The 22,288-nt window shown below is 38.0% G+C and overlaps 1 protein-coding gene across 46 annotated transcripts in view; it reads right to left on the reverse strand.

Annotated features, from left to right (window-relative positions):
- Positions 1-9,727: 9,727 nt before the first annotated feature.
- Positions 9,728-22,288, reverse strand: part of CLASP2 (cytoplasmic linker associated protein 2) — a 190,212-nt gene continuing 177,651 nt past the window's right edge. For all 46 annotated transcript variants that reach the window (XM_032305449.1, XM_032305950.1, XM_032305676.1 and 43 more), the window contains 5 exons: positions 21,006-21,199; positions 20,369-20,497; positions 15,852-16,058; positions 14,258-14,374; positions 9,728-11,463 (listed from right to left, as the gene is read on the reverse strand). In XM_032305449.1, coding sequence (XP_032161340.1) covers positions 11,377-11,463; positions 14,258-14,374; positions 15,852-16,058; positions 20,369-20,497; positions 21,006-21,199 — 734 coding nt within the window. In that variant the 3' untranslated portion in view covers positions 9,728-11,376. The remainder of the gene's footprint in view (positions 11,464-14,257; positions 14,375-15,851; positions 16,059-20,368; positions 20,498-21,005; positions 21,200-22,288) is intronic.

Here is a 22,288-nt window from a genome sequence, read left to right on the forward strand (position 1 = left end):
ATCTGGATTTAAAATTTAGTTACAAGCTTATGGGCTACAAGAACTTGGGCAAATCAATCAACTTTTCCATGTGTCAGTCTCTTCTGTAAATTGGGGATGGTGATAGGACCTGACTCATGGGACTGGAATGAAGACTGAGTACACCTAATGTGCTGAGCACAAATCCTGACACACGAGAAAGAACAAGAAGTATGCAGTATTTACTACCTACTTCCAAGCTAAAATGTGAAACACCAGCAAAAATCTGAAATGTGAAAAGGTGCACAATTTACTGTTTTTAAGAGATTTGGATATTCTAAAGAGTCACTGAGCTAATTCATTCATGTATTTATTTATAAAACAAATATTAAGACTTGCTATAGTATTGCTATGTTCCAAGTATTGTGGCCAGTGCTAGAAACACATACATGGTTACAAAAGAGAAAAAAAAGGCTGTGTAGCATTTTCATAGCCAAGAGGTGGAAGCATCCCAAATGTCCATCGGCAGGAGTGGATAAAGAAATGAGTATATTCATACAATAGGATATTATTCAGCCTTCAAAAAGAAGAGAGCCTTGTTATATGTTACAAAACAGACAAACCTCAAGGACATTATGTTAAGTGCAACAAACCAGGAACAAAAGGACAAATAAGACATAATAGTATACTTCTAAAATGTATAGATACTTCTAAAATGTATCAGAATTGCAGCAACAGAAAGTAGAGAGGTGGTTGCCAAAGGTTAGAGGAGGGGGAATTAGTCTTTCATGGGTACAGAATTTCAGTTTTACAAGACGAAAAAATTCTAGAGCTCTGATGTACAACAATGTGAATATACTGAACGCTACTGAAAGTACACTTGAAAGAGGCTGAGATGGTAAATTTAATGTTGTATATCTTTTTACCACAAAAAAACCATAAAATAATACTAGTTGTTAAAGCCCCCTACAATTAGCAAGTGAAATGCTGGGTTTGTGATCCTTAGCTGGACAGAGCAGCCCAGGTCCAAGGAGGGTGGAGGGACTGAAAGTGAAAGAGGGGGCAGCATCCCAGTGTGTCGGCTGGACGGCCACTGCCCCCGTCGGAGACTAGAGTACAACAGGCCATCACTTGTGGAACGTACTGTTTTGTAGAGGAGGAATTGAAGCTTTGAGAGATTAAGTAACTCACCCAAGTGGTGGAAATAGTGACTTGTATGTGAATGGTTTTATGGCATAACCCCTTCTTTTAGCCAGTCGGCTGCTACACCTCTTTTGGGAAGGTGGGGAAATCTGTGGGCCAGGTGCTAATAGTTGGTGCAACAGCGGAGGCAAGGGTGACAAGAGGCGGAGGGTGGTAGGTCTGCCTATTGTGTAAACCTGAAAGAAGGTCTGATTCTATGTGCTCCGTCTAGAAACATGGAGTGAGACGAGCAGCAAGTTAGCATCAGGGAAACTGAGGTCATGGACAAATGAGCCGGCAGTGTACGAGAGAGGAAGCAAAGGTGGAAATGTCACAATTCTGTGGGTAAGCACAGATGTATCAACACATCTCTCAACACATCTGTTTTTTTAAAAAGGTGCTTCAATTTACCTGCTCTGTTCTTATACATGTTCTGTATGTATATGGATGGATATAGATAGCATTCTATAGGTTATCTACCTGATCATCTTCATGTGTGGCCATTCACAGCAATCAGGTGGTGAACAGAGTTCTTGAATCACTTTTATATGGTGACCTCATTTTAATGATCATTATTATTTTCTATTATTTCTAATTGTCGTAAAACACCCAACATCATATTTACCATCTTAGTCATTTAAAAATTTTAAAATGTGTAGGTGAGTGATGTTAAGTACATTCATGCTCTTGTGTAGCCATCACCACCGTTCTTTTCATCATCCAGACAGTGACTGTCTCCACTAGACAGTCACGTCCTGTTCCCCTCCCTTCAGCGCCTGGCACCTACCATCCCATTTTCTGTCTCTATGAATTTGACTCCTCTAGGTACCTCCTAGGTGGAATGCCATATTTGGTAAGTGGATAACAATCGACTTTTCAACACTGACCCACCAACCCCAAGGCCATTCTCCTGGGTCTCTTCGGTCAATTGCACTGCCACTGGCCTGCAGTGAACCTCGCTGTATGGAAATTCTCTGCCCTCAGGAGCTAGATAATCAGTTCCTTGAAATAAAAATCACCGTTTCTTTGATGAGAGCAAAATTGGAGGGACTAATTTTGCATTAGACTGAGAGTTCAGAATGGAGTAAGTTTCAGAAGAAGATGAGACAGGATGGTTTGGATTATGTTGGGGGTCAACGAGTTATGTTGAGTGGTTGGCATGTGAGCCCATATGTATAAAAACAGGAAAACTGATCCTCAAATTAGTTACCTAGAAGTGAGTTCTGGATTGTTCTCCTTTCTGTTCAACCTTAGTGTAAAAAACCTGACTCAGTGTTTTTTTGTTTGTTTGTTTTTGTTTTTTGTTTTTTGTTTTTTTTTCCTGACCCAGGGCAGGTGTCCATAGCAACTCCCTTGCTTTAATGTAAGGTTTCCCGGTTTGGACATTACTGACATTATTGGGCATTGCTATCTGGGGCTGGATACCTGTTTGTTGTGGGGGGTAATCCTGTGTATTGTAGGATGTCTGGCAGCAAGCGTCATTGGCCTATACCCACTAGATGTCAGTGGCCCTCCCTGCCAAGTTATGACAAACAAAAATGTCTCCAAATATCATCAAATGTCCTCCAGTGGGCAAAATCACCAAGTTGAGAACCACTGCTTTATGAGGATGGAGAAGAGAAAGCCCGTTTCTTGCTCTGTCAAAATGATCTAACTCTGAGTCTAAGTCACTACTCTGATAAACTTTGATAAAAATATACATTTGAGGGGCGCCTGGGTGGCTCAGTGGATTAAGCCGCTGCCTTCGGCTCAGGTCATGATCTCAGTGTCCTGGGATCGAGCCCCGCATCGGGCTCTTTGCTCAGCGGGAGCCTGCTTCTCTCTCTCTCTCTGCCTGACTCTCCGCCTACTTGTGATTTCTCTCTCTGTCAAATAAATAAATAAAATCTTTAAAAAAAAAATCATTAAAAAAAAATATACATTTGGCTGTAGGCATAAAACCTGAAAACTGGTTATTAAGCAATCTTTTTGTACTGACTTCCAACAAAGTCACCGATTTATACTTTCTTAAGGGGAAAAATACTGTCTTAGGAGTCTGACACCACCAGTTGGGAGTGGAAGGAAGTGGGAGACTAGGGTTGCACATAGCACATGCCCTTCGGAAAGATGGGTTTGCTGGAGCACCACTGGGTACTTTTCTGCACTGAGTCATTGAGTCCCAGGCCAGAGCCTCCTGTATCAGTCCCTCTAAAAGCATATTAATGCTGTCCTCTCATTATCAGATCTACAACTATGTATTTACAGCAGGCAGATTGAAGGGGTATCAGATGCACAGCAGGTGCTAAAATATTTAATAAGTAAATAAAGGTAATCAGAACCAGATTCACAGAGCTCAATCTGTAAAACATCGTAGCGTAAAAACACATTACTTCTGAAGTTTTCAGAGGATGTACAATTGCAGTGTTTGTGAAGCTGATTCTAATCACATTATTCTTTTGCATAAGTCTCCGGTGAATTCTTTAGTTCAATTAGATTTTATTTTAGAATACATACCTAAGATGTCTAATACTGCATCTGTGGCCCTTCCTCCACTGGTATCCCTCCATCCTGCTAAACTAAACTAAGTTGTGGAACAGTGGCCAGTTGGGGGGAAAAGTGACTTGCTCAGTTTGGAGAGCAAACTCGATATTATAACTTCATAAGAAAGAAGAAAGTTGTGAAATAAAACTTCTGGAAGAAAAGCTACACCCAATTTTCTTGATTTGTTTAAAGTAAGCTCTTTTGGGGTCACCTTGTTGGCTCAGCTGGTAGGGCATGTGACTTTTTTTTTTTTTTAAGATTTTACTTATTTATTTGACAGATCACAAGTAGGCAGAGAGACAGGCAGAGAGAGAGGAGGAAGCAGGCTCGCCACTGAGCAGAGAGCTCAATGTGGGGCTTGATCCGAGGATCCTGGGATCATGACCTGTGCGGAAGGCAGAGGCTTTAAGCCACTGAGCCACCCAGGCGCCCCGAGCATGTGACTCTTAATCTCATAGTTGTGAGTTCAAGTCACATTTTGGTGTGGGGATTACTTAAAAAATAGAATCTTAAAAACATAACAAGGCGCTTTTTAAAAAAGGTTTTTTAAGGGGCGCCTGGGTGGCTCAGTGGGTTAAGCCACTGCCTTTGGCTCAGGTCATGATCTCAGGGTCCTGGGATCGAGTCCCACATCGGGCTCTCTGCTCAGCAGGAAGCCTGCTTCCTCCTCTCTTTCTGCCTGCCTCTCTGACTACTTGTGATTTCTCTCTGTCAAATAAATAAATAAATAAAATCTTTAAAAAAAAAAAATAAAAAAGATTTTTTAAGTTTATTTAAGCAATCTCTAGTGCTTACAATAAAGAAAGGTAACTTTTTATTTTAATTTTTATTGAAATTCCAGTTAACATACAGGATTATGTTTGTTTCAGGTGTACAATACAGTGATTCAACACTTCCATACATCACCCGGTGCTCATCACATATGCCCTCATTAATCCCCATTGCCTATTTCACCCATCCCCTCACCCACCTCTCTTTGGTAACCATCAAGTTTATTTTCTTTCCTTTTTTTTTTTTTTTTTTAAGATTTTATTTATTTATTTGACAGACAGAGATCACAAGTAGGCAGAGAGCCAGCCAGAGAGAGAGAGGGGAGGCAGGCTCCCTGCAGAGCAGAGAGGCCAATGTGGGGCTCGATCCCAGGACCTTAGACCATAACCTGAGCCAAAGGCAGTGGCTTTAACCCACTGAGTCACCCAGGCGCCCCTGAAGAGACTTTTTCTTATTGAATATTCTTTCCTGCTTTGTTGAATGTTAATTGCATGATTTATTTCTGGCTTTTCTATTCTTCCATTGATCTGCTTGCCTATTTTTGTACCAATACCATACCGTTTTGATCACTACAGCTTTGTAGTATTACTTGAAGTCTGGAATAGTGATATCTCCAGCTTTTTTTTTTTTTTTTTTTTTTTAAACTCTTTTCAAGACTGCTTTGTCTATTTGGGGGCATAAAGGTAAGGATCCAGGGGTACCTGGGTGGCTCAGTGGGTTAAAGCCTCTGCCTTTGGCTCAGGTCATGATCCCAGGGTCCTGGGATCGAGCCCCACATCAGGCTCTCTGCTCAGCAGGGAGCCTGCTTCTCCCCCTCTCTCTGCCTGCCTCTCTGCCTAGTTGTGATCTCTGTCAAATAAATAAATAAAATCGTAAAAAAAAAGGGTAAGTTTCCATATACATTTAGGATTGTTTCTTCTTGTTCTGAAAAATGCGATTGGTATTTTGATATTGCATTAAATGTGTAGATTGCGTTGGGTAAGTAACATTTTAACAATATTCTTCCAATTCCAATTCCAAGGGAATATCTTTCTTTGTGCCATCTTTAATTTCTTTCATAAAGTGTTCTATAGTTTTCAGAGTATAGATCTTTTACCTATTTGGTTAGGTTTATTTCTAGGTATTTTATCATTTTTGGCACAATTGTAAATGGGATTGTTTTCTTAATTTCTCTTTCTGCTGCTACATTATTGGTGGATAGAAATGCAACAGATTTCTGTACATTGATTGTAGCAGTTTTGAGGTGGAGTCTCTTGGGTTCTCTCTATGTAGCATCATGTCATCTGCAAATAGTGGAAATTTTACTTCTTCCTTACCGATTTGTATTTTTTATTTCTTTTTGTTGTCTGAGTGCTGTGGCTAGGACTTCTAGTACTATGTTGAATAAAAGTGGTGAGAGAGGACATCCTTGTCTTGTTCCTGACCTTTAGGGAAAAAGAATTTTTCCCCAGAGGATGATGTTAGCTGTGGGTTTTTCACAGATGGACTTATTATTAAATTGCCGAGGTATGTTCCCCCAAACCTACTTTGTTGAGTTTTTATTATAAATGTTGTACTTTGTCAAGTGCTTTTTCTCCATCTATTGAAATGATCTATGGTTCTTACCTTTCTTACAGATGTATGTTAATTTGTGAATATTCGACCATGCTTGCAAACCAGGAATATATACCACTTGATCATGGCGAATGAGTCTTATTTTTAAAGTAGGCTCCCATGCCCAACATCGGGCTTAAACTCACAGCCCTGAGATCAAAAGTTGCATGCTCTGCTGAGCCAGCCAGGCAACCCATGTGGTAAATGATTTTTTTTTTTTTTTTAAATGTATTGCTGAGCTCAGTTTCCTAGCATTTTGTTGAGAATTTTTGCATCTATGTTCATATTGGCCTGTGATTCTTTTTCATGGCATATTTATCTGGTTTTGGTATCAGGGTAATGCAGGCCCCATAGAATAAATTTGGAAGTTTTACTTCTTTTTCTGTTTTTCAGAATACTTTGAGAATAGGTATTAACTCTTCTTTAAATGTTTGGTAGAATTTGCCTGTGAAGGGGTGCCTGGGAGGCTCAGTGGGTTAAAGCCTCTGCTTTCCGCTCAGGTCATTATCCCAGGGTCTTGGAATAGAGCCCCACGTCAGGCTCTCTTGCTACGCAGGGACCCTGCTTCCTCCTCTCTTTTTCTGCCTGCCTCTCTGCCTACTTGTGATCTCTGTCAAATAAATACATAAAATCTTAAATTTTTTTTTTTTTTTTGCCTGCGAAGCCATCTAGTCCTGGACCTTTTTTTGGGGGGGGGGGGTTGATTCAATTTCTTTGTTGGTTTTCAATCTGTTCAAATTTTGTATTTCTTCCTGCTTCAGTTTTGTTAGGTTATGTTTCCAGGAATTTATCCAATTCTTACAGGCTGTCCAGTTTGTTGGTATGTAGTTTTTCATAATATTCTTTCATGATTGCATTTCTGTGGGGTTGGTTATTTTTCCTCTCTCATTTGTGATACTATTGAGTTCTTTATTTTTCTTGGTTAAGTCTGGCTAGAAGTTTATCAATGTTATTAATTTTTCCAAAAAACCAGCTCCTGGTTTCATTGATCTGTTCTATTGTTTTCCTAGTTTTTATATAATTTATTTCTGCTCTGTAGAGATAGATAGCTTTTGGGGTGCCTGACTGGCTTAGTCAGTGGAGCATGCAACTCTTGATCTTGGGGTTGTGAGTTTGAGCCCCACAGTAGGTATAGAGATTACTTAAAAATTTTTAAAAAAGGGAGAAGGATAGCTTTTTTAAGCTTAATTTTTTCTTTTGCATAGCTGTAAAAATGTATGTGATTAATCGCAATGAAATAAACCTAAGCAACATAGAAAGAAAGGTGTGAAAAGATTAAGCTTAACCCCCCCCCCCTTTATGGGGGCGCCTGGGTAGCTCAGTGGGTTAAGCCTCTGCCTTCGGCTCGGGTCATGATCTCAGGGTCGTTGGATGGAGCCCCACATTGGGCTCTCTGCTCTGCGGGGAGCCTGCTTCCCCCTCTCTCTCTGCCTGCCTCTCTGCCTACTTGTGATCTCTGTCAAGTAAATAAATTAAAAAAAAAAAAAACAACAAAAAACAAAAACCCTTTATGTATTATGGAGTAAGGTACCAATCCTCATTTCTATTTCCTGCAAATGGTATTCTAAATTAATAAGATACACTTGAATTTACAAACAGATCTGGTTTGATAAGATTCCAGTCTTATTGAAGACATATTTGGTGAAAAGTCACTTTGACTCAAAGTTTATTAAGAGAGAATATGAAGGAATACAGTAAATATACTCCAAGTTTGAAACCTCAGGTTCAAATCACATCCTACTTGAAAATGGCAGAAGCCTATTATAGATTTTGAAAACCTCCAAGAAACAAACATGGTTTATAATGAGGAATTATGTGCTCTTAATTAGTTCTGAGCAGTGCAGGAAATGAATGATACTGATAATGTTTAGGGAGAAAGGTGGAAAGAAAAAATTTAACCAGGAACTTATTATCAGTTTTTAATAGCTGACACCTAAATACATTTCTGGATAAACAAATCTGGATAGTCAATAATAATTTCCTTAAATCCTCATTAAGTGAAATTATGTATTTTAATTTTTTATATGTATATATATTTTTACTTTTGTTATTTATTTTTAAAAGTAATCTTTATGCCCAACATGGGGCTCAAAATCATGACCCTGAGATTGAGTCACATGCTCTACCAACTGAGCCAGCAAGGTGCCCCTAAAATTACATAATTTTAAATATTTTTTCATGTTTTTATATATTAGCTTTCACCTAGACACATTAAACCATACTTTTACTACTCAGTTCATTCATTCGAGTGCCTGCCTTTAGATGCCAGGTGCTTGATCCAGGTGTTCAAGTGGAGCTATTACTCAGCTTACATCATACTCCTTAGTTGTCAACAGTAGTTAAAGCAGGATCTTGAAGTAGGGGTAAAAATTAATATTTAGATTAAAAATAATTATAAAACACACAAAAGGTCACGGAACATAAAATATACCTAAGAAACTAAGAAAAATTCAATGTTTAAAATGCCTTTTCTTGGGGCGCCTGGGTGGCTCAGTGGGTTAAAGCCTCTGCATTCAGCTCAGGTCATGATCCCAAGGTCCTGGGATCGAGCCCCACATTGGGCTCTCTGCTCAGCAGGGAGCCTGCTTCCTCCTCTCTCTGACTGCCTCTCTGCCTACTTGTAATCTCTGTCTGTCAAATAAGTAAATAAAATCTTAAAAAAAAATCAAATAAAATGCCTTTTCTTGAGGCCCTTGGATTGAGTCCTGCATCAGGTTCCCTGCTCAGTGGGGAGCCTGCTTCTCCTCTCCCTCTTCCTCTGCTACTACCCCTGCCTGTGCTCTCTCTCTTTCTGTGCCAAATAAATAAATCTTTAGTTTTTTAAATTAATTTTATTAAAGATTTTACTTGAGAGACAGTGAGAGTCAGCATATAGAAAGAGAATGGGAGGGAGACGCAGACTCCCTGCTATGCAGAGAGCCCTATGCGGGGCTTGATCCTGGGACCCAGAGATCTCGACCTGAGCAGAAGGCAGATGCTTAACCAACTGAGCCATTCATGTCTCCCAATAAATAAAATCTTTTGAAAAAATGCCTTTTCTTATTAAAGATAAGCTGTCAGAAGCTCTTGGGTGGCTCAGTTGGTTGGCTTTCTGCCTTTGGCTCAGGTCATGATCCCAGGGTCCTGGGACTGAGTTCCACATTGGGCTCTCTGCCCAGAGGGGAGCCTGCTTCTCCTCTCCTTCTGCTTTCAGCTCTGCCTGCTTGTGCTCCATCAAACAAATAAAAAAAATCTTAAGAAAAAAAAGATAAACTGTCATACACATGCATATGCAGCCATCTAATTTTTTTTTGTTTTTGAAGAAATGGCCTCATGAGTTTTTTTTTTTTTTTGGTAAAGATTTTATTTATTTGACAGAGAAAGAGAGAGAGAGAGTACAAGTAGGCAGAAAAACAGGCAGAGAGGGGTGAAGCAGGCTCCCCGCTGAGCAGGGAGCCCAATGCAGGGCTTGATCCCAGGATACCAAGAGATCATGACCTGAGTCAAAGGTAGAGGGCCTAACCCACTGAGCCACCCAGGCGCCCCTACAGCCATCTAATTTGACTGTGGAGGCTACTCCCGATAAATCTGTTTTCCTCAGATGCACTTATAAAATTCATGTGAATAGCACTAATACATGACCTCTGAAATAGTTTTGAAAAATGTAGTTAGGAGCTACATGACTTTTCACACAGTGAGACAGAAAAATAACTGATATACATTGTTAATTTTTCAAGTAATGTTATGTACAGTTTTATTGCCAGTATATGCACAACAGTAAGCATAGAACTATAAATACACAATGTAATTAACAGTAGAAAACAAAACTGTTACAGGTAAAGGGGAGGGGATATAGAGAAACTATTTTCCTGCTGCTAGAACAGAAACGAAGGGAAAAGCCTATGACAAATCATCCATCCAGTACTCTTGTCTTAAATTCTTTACATACATTTCTACATTTTTTTTCAATTAAACAAATAAAGTACAGATAACTCTGTAACAATAGCAAATTGCTTCCCTAATAGCTATTTGCCTTTCCAGTCAAATTCACTTCATGTTAGGATTTTTAAAAAAGTCAAGATGAGAAATCATTAGTATCCTGGTTCCCAATGATCTAATTTGCCTTTCACCAAACTGGTAATTTTTGAAAGTTGGCTGCACATGAAAAGAATAGGTGTAGTAAAAGGTGATTAAAAAAATTTGTTAAAATGTAACAGAAAATCACCCTTGAAGTAGTTTTCCAAAGGACACTACAGGCAGCAGCTCAGTTATAAGGATTAGCCCTGAAGAGGTAGAGAATTTGAGTCCATTACACAAAGATAATAGCCTTGCACCATCTTCTCTCTCATCAGGATCAATGTTTTCAAGTAAGACAATTTCATGGTAAAAGGAAACCAGGTTCCACCATTTAAAGAAAAGGTGCTGGTTGACTCCCATGTCTCAATAATAAGTTTGTTTATTAAATGAGAAACAGAAGACGGTCAAGGACACACATGCACTTGATTTACTTTTTGTCTCTTTCCATTATCAAGTTTGTTCATAAGTGAATTTGAGATTAATAAATACGAAAATAGCATCATTCACAACAAAGATAAACCAAAAATCCTGCAATAAAACCTTCTATTTTAATAAGTATCAAGAAAACAACAGGCAGATGATTTGGTGCAGCTTTCATAAGGGATCTTAGAAGGGACATGGTTTTAAATAAAGATGGCAAGATCAACAACCAACAAGCAGTTATCAGTGTTACAGAACTGGCTGATTCTGTAGCACTTTCTCTGAGGTCTTAGTTTTAAACTATAGATCACCCCAAAGAAATTGCAGCTAATGACATGTATCACCATCACACCAACAGAGTCCAGCTGTAGTTCAAATTAGTCCTGCTTTGTTTCACATCATTTCAGTATTTCTAGCATAGGACATGATACGGAACAAAACTCCAAGTAGCAATAAAAATATTATTCTGCATCTGAATAGAGGCAAAAAAAAATGTTTTAGACTGTTAAACTTTTAAAGCTTTAAGCATTCTCTTTAACCAGCATTTAAAAAAATTTATACAATCATAACACTGGCAAAGGTTAATGGGAAGACAAAGAAGTACAAACATGTGAAGTGATGAATTTGATTAAAAATTACTTGGTACTGATCAACTGATGTTAATACTGCTTCTTCTTGAATTTGGAATAACTATCATAAAGGTTACATGCAGACTGAGGATAGCTCTCTGTTACAGAAAATACAAAACAAAACAAAAAACTAAAACTGGGAAAGATGGTAAGTTCCAAAAGATGTGTTTGAAAATTTCCTTTCATTGATGAGGGGTGGTCTGTCTGTCCTTTCTTTGAGAGGCCTGGTTCACTTTAATCAGCTTCACTAACTTTGTCCAGAAACATCAGTAGTGGGATCAGCTCCTCCAGAACCTGTCTGTGCACGTTTGATGTAAAGATTCAGTAGCTTCATCTGCAGATTCAAGCCGAACATATGTCACTGAGCAAATTTTAAGTTATAGTAAGATGTTTATTAAAAAATTTATATACATACATGAATTTAAAAGAGAGATTTTAGACTAAATTATACCGGTTATTGTTGTTAATTAAGAATTAAAAAAAAAAATTCAAGTCTCAGTCTGTTCACAATTGAGTATTCTATTTTCTCATTTATTTAAGTAATCTCTGCACCCAACATGGGGCTTCAACTCATGACCCTGAGATCAAGAGTTGCATGGTCTACCAGGATGAGCCAGCCAGGCACCCCTGACAACTGAGTACTCTAATATGCCCTTTTGAAAAATGTTGTACTGATAGTATGTAAAACTTTAACTTAGGAAAAAAAAGTCACCATTAAGACAATAAGGACAAACATCTGAGCACCATGTGCTATATAATAAGCTAACTACCTTACACTATCTCTTTTTATCTCAATAATAACTTACAGATGAGGAAATCAAGATATAGGATGTGTAAGTCATTACCCCAAAGTCACAAGGGTAGGTAAGAAGTGGGCCTGGATAGTAAATTAGGCACCTGGGTTCCAGGACCCAAGATCTTAAACAACTATAACATTGCCCTCCAAGAATGTTCTTGATTTCTCTGTGTCACTCTGTAGTCTTTCCTAGATGAGATCATATTTTTATAAAGTTTTTATCAGTGCATATAGAATTTTATGCTTTACTTTTGTCATCTAATGTCATTTCCAAATATTTTCTCAACCTAGCTATGATCTCATATGCAACTGGCTGCCTAGCATTCTGACAAAGTACTTCATTAAAAAAATATTTTTACTTAGATTCAATTTAATTAACATATATTATTAGTTTCAGGGGTAGAATTTAGTAATTCATTAGTTGCATACAACTCCCAGTGCTCATTACTTCAAATGCCTATCAGCCAATTACCCCATCCCCCCACAAACCTTGGCTCCAGCTACCCTCAGTTTGTTTCCTGGAGTTAAGAGTCTTGACAAAGTACTCAAATTTAATTCTTCTACAGACATCTTTGAATTATTACGACACAACTTGAGCTTATCACAAAAGCTTTTTTTCTTTGAAAACCACTGTGTTGGGCACCTTGCTGGCTCAGTTGGTAGAGCATGTGGGGCTCTTGAGTTCAAGCTCAGTGTAGAGTTTACTTTAGGGGAAAAAAAAAAAAAAAGAGGGGCTCCTGGATGGCTCAGCCAGTTAAGTGTCTGCTTTCAGCTCAGTCATGATCCCATGTTCCTGGGATCAAGTTCTACATCAGGCTCCCTGCTTAGTGGGGTCCCTGCTTCTCCCTCTGCCTGCCCCTCGCCCTACTTGTGCTCTGTCTCTGTCAAATAAATAAATAAATAAACAAATAAATAAATAAATAAAAATCTTAAAACAACAATAACAATACAACCAAAAACGCCAAAAGAAGACTATGTTTTTTTTTTTTTTTGGAAGACTGCGTTGTTGAAAGTTTGCTTTTTTAACATTAACTCATTGATTCAAGGGTTTTTAACCTGGTGTCCATGGGATTCAGGGACTCAGTGAATCCTCTGAAACTATGTGTAAAATTTTCTGTATTTTTATTTTTCTTGGGATGAGATACAACCCATATCTCAAAGTGGTCTGTAACTCAGAAAGGGTTAAGAATCACTGCTTTAATCTACCTATAACTTATAATTTTAGGTATATACTTTTATAAGTATTTTCTCCACCTCTTTGTAATTTTTTTGATTTTTTTTGGACAGACAGAGATCACAAGTAGGCAGAGAGAGAGAGAGAGAGAGGGGGAAGCAGGCTTCCCGCTGAGCAGAGAGCCTGATGCGGGGCTCGATCCCAGGACCCTGGGACCATGACCTGAGCTGAAGGCAGAGGCTTTAACCCACTGAGCTACCCCGGCACCCCTCCTTTTTGCAATTTTAAAAATAAATTTGATCATAGTAATGACAATAGCTAGGGTGTGGGAAACTGTTTAAATGAGGAAGCTGTTTCCTGCTAACTGGTTCATAAGCAAAAATTCAACAATCATAGTTTATCCTCACCTCGTAGAATAAATTTCAATGTTTGATTGTATCAAAGAAATGAGGAAAGACTCTTTTCTTAAAGTCTTTAAAAAGTTTTTTAAAGCTTATTTAGTTAAGTAATCTTATTACTTAATGTGGGGCTCGAACTCATGACCCCCAAATCAAGAGCTACATGCCCTTCTGACTGAGTCAGCTAGGTACCCCTACTTTTTTTTTTTTTTTTTAAGTCTTAAGGAAAGCAAATATTCGATTATCGTAGTTCATAGGGGGAAATTAAAGAAATGCACAAGGGTTCCACATTTTGGGAGATATAAAGTAATCCATGAATGTATAAAACCACTATTCTTTTTTAAAAGAGTATTTATTTATGAACTTACATATTTAAATAATCTCTATACCTACTGTGGGGCTCAAACTCAAAACAACCGGGATCAAGCGTCACACTCCACCAACTGAGCCAGCCAGGCGCCCCAACCACTATTTATTCTTAAACAGTCCTTGGGGGCAAGGATTTGGGTGTGGGAGTGTGCAAGGAATGTGCTGGCTGTAGGCATTTCTTTACAGCACCCTACCCTACCTGACTTCATGTGAGTGACCAACGTGAAAGTAGGAACAGTTAAAATTCAAACGGTAGAGGAGGAATAAGTTGGATGCTCAAGGCCGGACATGTTCAAAGGTGAATAACAAATTTACCCTTTAACACAACAAAGAACTAAATCTGAAAAATGTACCAATGCCACCACCTTTAAGACAAAGCATCATTACTTACTTTACTGCCAGTGAGCTGACTGAGATGTGGTTTTAGCTCATCACCAATTACCGCATGAACAGCCACCAGGCAGAAGACACAAGCTTTCCGAACACTGCTCTCTGAATTATCATAACCCTAGGGAGAAAAGTCCTTGTTAGCACTCTTGGGGGATCTGAGAAGGTACTATTCCAATTCCAACATGGACAGAAGATGTAGCTCAAAAATGAGATTATAGGCATACCAAGGGAGAGGAAGCTTTAGTGACTGAAGTTAACCTTCCTGCCTTTCCCAGCAGAAATGTGCCCTTCTCTCCTTCCACACCTCCATTCCGCTATCACTCCGCTAGCTTTCCTTATTGGGTTCTACCTTTATTTAGCCTGGAAAGCTGCCACTTCACCAACCTGCTCTGTAAAGTCTCCAGATGAACCCTATTCAGCTATAGGGATCCCAAGAGCACTTCACTATTGAATAAAATCTAAACAGAGTAAAACTAGGGTTGTCAGTCAAGGCACTCCTGTAATTCAGGCTGAATTAAGCTCAACATCTGTCCCATCCCTACCATTACCCTAAGTTTCATACCTGGCAAAAATTTATTCAGTACCCACTATACGTATGACATGAACATACTGTGTACATGCTTTTCTTAGGACCAAAAAACCCCACAATTTAGTGACTAATATTAGGCTTAGAGCAGTGTCAAAGATAATACTAAAGATGCACAAAGAAATTAATGATTAATTCTTTTCAGGAATGGTTTTATTATACACACTATATAATATTAGTCATTGTTACATTATAGAATATAATCTATTGGATGGAAAAAGTTAACAATTTATGATTAAGCAAAGCATGTTATAAAATGTGATCCCACTATTAAAACGTTTATGTGGATGGGTTTGTGTGCATAGAGAAAAACACATTACATCTGTGACTGCAAGTCAGTATAACCATTTTGGAGAGAAATGTGGCAAGACCTAGGAATTCTACTTCTAAATATATACATATAAGAAGGTAAAAGGAAGTTCACTGCAATATTTATGTTATTAAAAAAAGGGAAACAACCCAGATATTCATCAAAAGACGAATGGCTCAACAAATTGTGGTAGTCACATTAATGGAAATTACTCAGCCATAAAAAATGAATTAAATTCTAATACATGCTATAACATGGATGAATTCTAAAAACATAATGCTAAATGAAATAAGCCAGCCACACAACAGAAGAAATACTGTGTGATTCCATTTACATGAGGAACCTATAAAGCAGAAGAGAGAAAGTAGAAGTTACCAGGGGCAATGGGGAGAAGGAATAGGGAATTATTAATGGGTACAGAGTTCCTGTTTGGGATGATAAAATATATTCTGGAGCTGGAGAATTGTAATGGTTGTACATCATAAATGAATTTAATGCCACTGAATTGCACACTTAAAAATGACTAAATGGTTTACACACACACACACACACACACAGAACTAGTTATGGAAAGTCTTGGCTCTGAATATCCAAGACAGCAGGAAGGCTTGGTTATACCACTAGTGTTGCCTAGGAAGTGCCTAAAATAACTGAATCCCAAATGTATCATAATTTATTCCTCTAAATTTTGTTTCTCACCTGTATTAGGCCTGGCATAATCTCCGGCAAAAGCAAGTTAAGGGTTTCCTTGGATACTCTCTCTATCACTTTTGTTTGCATTTTGATTGCAGCCAGATTAATGGGGTAATCTGCAGTTTGGATGATAGGACAAAGCACTTTGATGCACTGCTCTGGACTGATTGAAGTGGCTAGCACTGATGCAGCTTCCTCAGCAGATCTTACCACCTAAAACAAAGAGGAAATATTTAAATTGGAGTAAAAATTTAAAATGCTGTACTGTGTCCTGGAAGTAAAACTTCATGAAATATGCAATACACCAAGGTATCTATAACTTGCTTTGAAACTACTACAGTAAACAGACACAAAAAGTGAGGGTGCAGATAACACAGAGTTGGCAAACTGTCAGTAACTTCTGAAACCAGAATAGATTTATGGGGAGAAATAATTTTTCCTGATATTCTTTCTTTCTTTCATGTTCTCTTAACATTGGCTAATGCAAGTTTGTTTTGTTTTGTTTTTGGGGGGTGGGTGGAAGGAAAGGGCAGAGAGAGGGAGAGAGAGAAACCTAAGCAGGCTCTACACTCAGTATGGAGGCCGACATGGGGCTAGATCTCATGACCCTGAGTTCATGACCTGAAGTCAAGAGTTGGATACTTGACTGACTGAGCATTCTGGGCGCCTCAGGCTAATGCAATTTTTAAATCATACTGTGGTCTAGCTGTACTGGGTGGTGGAGGCTCCATTTATCTTTAAAGGGAATAGAATTCTCTAGAATAGCCATACTGAAACCCTACTCACTATCAGCACCCTCAGTTCCAGGAGTATTCATGTCCTTTTCATTATATTATTATTATATTATAATAAAATATAAATAATCCTGGGGTACCTGAATGCTCAGTTGGTAGAACATACAACTCTTGTTCTTGGGGTTGTGAGTTCAAGCTCCAAGTGAGGTGAAAACGTTACTTAAAAATAAAATCTTAAAAAAGTCTCATTAATGGGTTATCAACTTAACATGCTATTCCTTCATCTGTTTATAATGATTTTCTTTCCTTCTATATTGGGCCAGTGGAGGGCCAACACTAATTTTATAATGAAGAGAAGAAATGGCTGTCTTTCTATTTTAGTAGAATCTGTAATCTCTAGAGATGGTCTTGGGACCATGTAAAAATTATTGCTTTTGTTTCTAATTTAGTAGTTTCTCACTTTGGATCTCAATCTATGAGAGGTACTAAGAAAGACACAGTGGCAAATACACTGGAGGTCAGAAGACCCAGGGCTAATTTTAGATGTAATGCCTTAAGAATGTCAATTTTATCTTTTGTAAAAATAGAGATGCCAGGCCTTATTTGGGTCAGAAGGTGGATAACTACAAATATTAGTTTTTTAAACCTTCAGCAAGATACTACAGATGTTCTACTACTAAACACCAGCTGAATAAAAAAAGAAATCTAAGTAAGAATCCATATAGATTTAGAAGTTATGACTCACTCTCCTATAAGACCTCTAGTCATTATCTTCTGAATATTCAGAGGGTTTCGATTTCTTCAAATCCTCACAACACTACTTGATTTTCTTTTTCATTTTTTAAAAAAGATTTATTTATTTATTTAAGTAATCTCTATGGTCAACGTGGAGCTTAAACTCAAGATCCCAACATCAAGAGCCATATGTTCTTTCAATTGAGCAAATCAGGTACCCCCGAATCCTCACCAACACTTATTGTTTTTCTTCCTCATGTATGTGAAGTGGTAGCTCATTGTGGGTTTAGTGTACTTTCCTAATGAGTACTGATATTGGGCATTTTTTCATGTGCTTATTGGCAATTTGCATGTCTTCTTTGGATAACAGTCTATTTAGGTCCTTAGTTCATTTAAAAAAAATAATTCATTTATTTATTTTAGAGAGAGAGAGAGAGCAAGCATGAGCAGGGTGAGGGGCTGGGGGGAGAGGTAGGAGGGGGAGGAGAGAGAGAGAGAAGCAGACTCCCCACTGAGCATGTAGCTCAATCCCATGCCCTGAAATCAAGTCAGACGCTCAATGGACTGAGTCAACCAGGCACCCCATTCTTTGTTCATTTTTAAATTGGGTTCTCTTTTTGTTGTCGAGTTGCAAGTGTTTTTTAATATATTACCTTATCAGACATAGGACTTGCAAAAATTTTCTTCTTCTTTCCACTTTCTTTAGAGTGCCCTTTGAAGCACAGAAGTTTTCTTTTTTTAAACATTATTTAAATTTGTGACACTGATTTTTAAATTTTACTTATTTATTTTTGAGTAAACTCTATGCCCAACATGGGCTTGAACTCATAACCCCAAGATCAAGAGTTTCATGATTTACTGACTGACCCAGCCAGGTGCCACTGAAGCATGGAAGTTTTTATTTATTATTATTATTTAAAAAAAGATTTCCTTTATTTATTTGACAGAGAGAGACACAGCAAGAGAGGGAACACAAGCAGTAGAGGTGGGAGACGGAGAAGCAGGCTTCCTGCTGAGCAGGGTGCCCTGGGATCATGACCTGAACTGAAGGTAGATGCTTAACTGACTGAGCCACCCAGACACCCTTTTCTATTATTTAAAAAAATACTTTATTATACATTTTTTAAAGATTATTTGAGAGAGAGTGAGAATGAGCATGAGCAGGAGAGGCAGAGGTAGAGGGTGAGGGAGAGAGAATCTCAAACCAACTCCCAGCTGAGTGCAGAGCCCAAAGGCTCAAAGCTCAGGACTCTGAGATCATGACTGGAGCCAAAATCAAGAATGGGATACTTAACTGATGGAGCCCCCCAGGTGCCCTCAAAAGATTTTAAGTAATCTCTATACCCAACGTGGGGCTTGAACTTATAACCTTGAGATCAATAGTCACATGCTCTACCAACTGAGCCACCTGGGCATCCTGAAGCAACAAAGTTTCAAATTTTGATTAAGTCCAATACATGTTTTTGTTGTGGTTGTTGGCTACTTGTGCTTTTAGTGTTGTATCTAAGAAACTACTGCTTAATCCAAGATGGCAAAGATTTACACCCATGCTTTCTTCTGAAAGTTGTAGTTTCAGCTCTTAAATTTAGTTTTGATCTATTTTGTCTTACTGCTGTTTTTAAACTTTCCTTGTTTGACTTCTTTCACTTATATTTTGGTTCTACCAGAGGCACCTCATGTTACTGCTCTGGTGCTTTACACATGAAACTAATCTAACACTGTATGTTGACTAATTGGTATTTAAATAAAAGTTTAAAAAGGCTAATTTTTTTACACAACTATAAATAAAAAGAGATAGATAGATGGGTAGATGAGACAGATTTACAGGACTCTTTCAGGAAAGCTGTCCTCATTATTTTATTGAATAAACTTTGAACAGACATCTACCTCCTACAGGCACTTTACCATTTTAATAATGATTCTTCTTAAGTTACTTCAAAAAAACAAATTCTTGTTTTTTTTTTAAAGATTTTATTTGTTTATTTGCCAGAGACAGAGATCACAAGTAGACATAGAGGAAGGCAGAGAGAGAGGGGGAAGCAGGCTCCCTGCTGAGCAGAAAGCCCAATGTGGGACTCAATCCCAAGACCATGAGATCATGACCTGAGCCAAAGGCAGAGGCTTAACCCACTGAGCCACCCAGGTGTCCCTCAAAAAAGCCAATTCTTATTGATAAGTGGACAGTAATGGCTGGTGATTTCTAAATTGGAAAACTACAAGTCAAATTAAGAAGGAAAAAATGAAATCAAGATTATATCCTAGAGCTGGCTTATTTTAGGTGAAAGACCATGATATCCACAGCTCATTTAATAGAAAAAATATGACTGCATCTTTGTCAGATATACTACCTGGAACATCAAAGTTAAGTGTTCATTTGATTGAAATGACTGACACTCTTCAAGGGTATACTTCAAGCAGTGTTTATACATTTCATGTGATAATATAAGTACTGAGAATAGGATATTTAGTCTAAAGATACAAATATAGTGATCTGAAGGGGCACTGCACCCAAATGTTTATAGCAGCAATGTCCACAATAGCCAAACTATGGAAAAAACCTAGATGTCCATCAACAGATAAATGGATAAAGAAGAGGTGGTACATATCTACAATGGAATACTATGCAGCCATCAAAAGAAACAAAATCTTGCCATTTGCAGTGATATGAATGGAACTAGAGGGTATTACTGAGCAAAGTAAGTCAATCGGAGAAAGACAATTACCATATGATCTCCCTGATAGGAGGAATTTGAGAGGCAGGGTTTTGGGAGCTAGGGAAGGAAAAAATGAAACAAGATGGGATCGGGAGGGAGACAAACCGTAAGAGACTCTTAATCCTAAAAAACAAACTGAGGGTTGCTGGGAGGAAGGAGGAAATGGAGAGGGTGGTTGGGTTATGGACATTGGGGATCGTATGTGCTATGGTGAGTGCTGTGAAGTGTGTAAACCTGACAATTCACAGATCTGTACCCTTGGGGCAAATAATACATTACATAATTAATAAAAAAAGAAGTTCTGAGAATAAAATAATAATTTAATGGTCACATAACTTACCTCCTTATGAGGATCTTTATGTGCTTCCAATGTTTTCATGACAGTCAGTTCTGCATAGTTTTTAAATCTGGCTGGTTGATGCCTTAGGATTTCTCTTAAAACCTTTAATGCCAAAGCCCTGATTGTAGGCTAAGAAGAAATATTTTAATGTTTTTAATATTTTGGGTTGTAGACAATCTTCCATATTTTCCATTTCTGTAACTTAAGGGTCTTAACATCAGGGCAGGGATAAGTTGTAGACAACTGCACAAAGTATACAGTATATTACATAATTAAGTTTTCACATCTATAGTTGAAAACTTAAATCACACTTTTCATACTTGTAGGAGATCAAGAACCAACAACATCCTATGAAACAGGAAATTACACTTTTGAACAAGTAGTTTAAATATGCAAAACAAGCAACTTGTACTCTCCTATAAAAATAACATCAGCAACCTTTAATTTTTCCCATTGTCAATTGTTCAAAATCATTGAACTATTGGTTTAGAAGAAAAAGTACTCATTATGAAAATTTCACACAGGAAGAAGCAGTAAGAGAGACTCATTTTCCCAATTTCCAAATCTGTGTAGTTCTTGATTAACCAGCAATCAAAGACAGGAAAACAGGCTATTATTTACACATCCTGCCATTTACCTCTTTATCCCCAAGGGTTTCAAGCAATAGAAGTAATATTGTTTTGAAATGTTCATCCCAAACACTGAAAGATTCTTCCTGTGTCAGTTTCATGAGTTCATAGAGGGCGATTTTTCTTTCTTCTACACGTTCATTGTGGTTAGACAGCTCCTTCAATAGCTCTGCAACCAGGTCAGAGTGGTCGAGGGAAAGATCTGGCAAGAGGACATAATGTTAATTCTGCAACTTTATAGGTCAGCTCTCCTAAGTATGGGGATGATGACTTTATAACATTACGAAACAGACAATGTTAGTTTTAAGAAAAAAAAAGATTAATTTTCTTTTCCATTTTTTCATCTTGAAAACACCAATTTTAGTTTAAAACTTTTTGTAATGAAAATTCACATAAAAAAAATATAATGGACCCTTACATACCCCTCACCCAGATTTAACAATTATTAAGATTTTATCATTCTTGCTTCATCTTCATCCCTTCCCACTTTTTTGCCTGAAATATTTCTAGTAAATGGCAAATAAATCATTTAATCCTTACATACTTCAGTATGCATTTCTATGGTGCCATGCCAGGAGGCTCACAATGTTTGGGTACTCCATTTTTAGTGATATTAATAAAAACCACTGGATTTAAGTGGTGACAACTTGATCCCATCACTGTAAAGTTCCCTATCAATTAAAAAAATTTTTTTTTAAATTTTTTTTAAGAGAGAGAGGGAGAGTTTCCTCGCCTTGGGGGAGAGAAAGAATTCTAAGCAGGCTCCATGCCCAGCACAGAGCCTGATCTGGGGCTTGATCCACAACTCTGATCATGACCTGAGCCAGAATTAAGAGTTGGACATCCAATGGACTAAGCCACTCAGGTACCACCCCCCCATTTTTTTTTTTTTTTTAAAGATTTATTTGAGAGAGGGAGAGTGAGCACGTGCACATGAGTGGGGGAAAGGGCACAGGGAGAGGGAGAGAGAATCAGGCAGACTCCAGCTGAGCCCAATGCAGGGCTGGATCATAGGACTCTGAGATCACAACCTGAGCAGAAACCAAGAGTTGAACGCTTATCCACCAGTGCCACCCAGGCACCCCAATCAATCTTTTAGTAATGGTTCCATCCACTGATTACTCTTGAATTATTTTATTAGAAATTAAAAATGGGCTGGAATTCTTCTGTAGAGAGTAACTTTATCAACTAGAGCTATTCTGATTATCCTGAAATATAGTTTGATAGAAGAGGCAGAATACTTAATATTGTCCGTTAAATTTCAGAGTCAAGAGTTGGTTGTAAAAATTAT

The sequence above is a fragment of the Mustela erminea genome, chromosome 1 (genome assembly GCF_009829155.1).
Source record: "Mustela erminea isolate mMusErm1 chromosome 1, mMusErm1.Pri, whole genome shotgun sequence".
Lineage (NCBI taxonomy): Eukaryota > Metazoa > Chordata > Mammalia > Carnivora > Mustelidae > Mustela > Mustela erminea.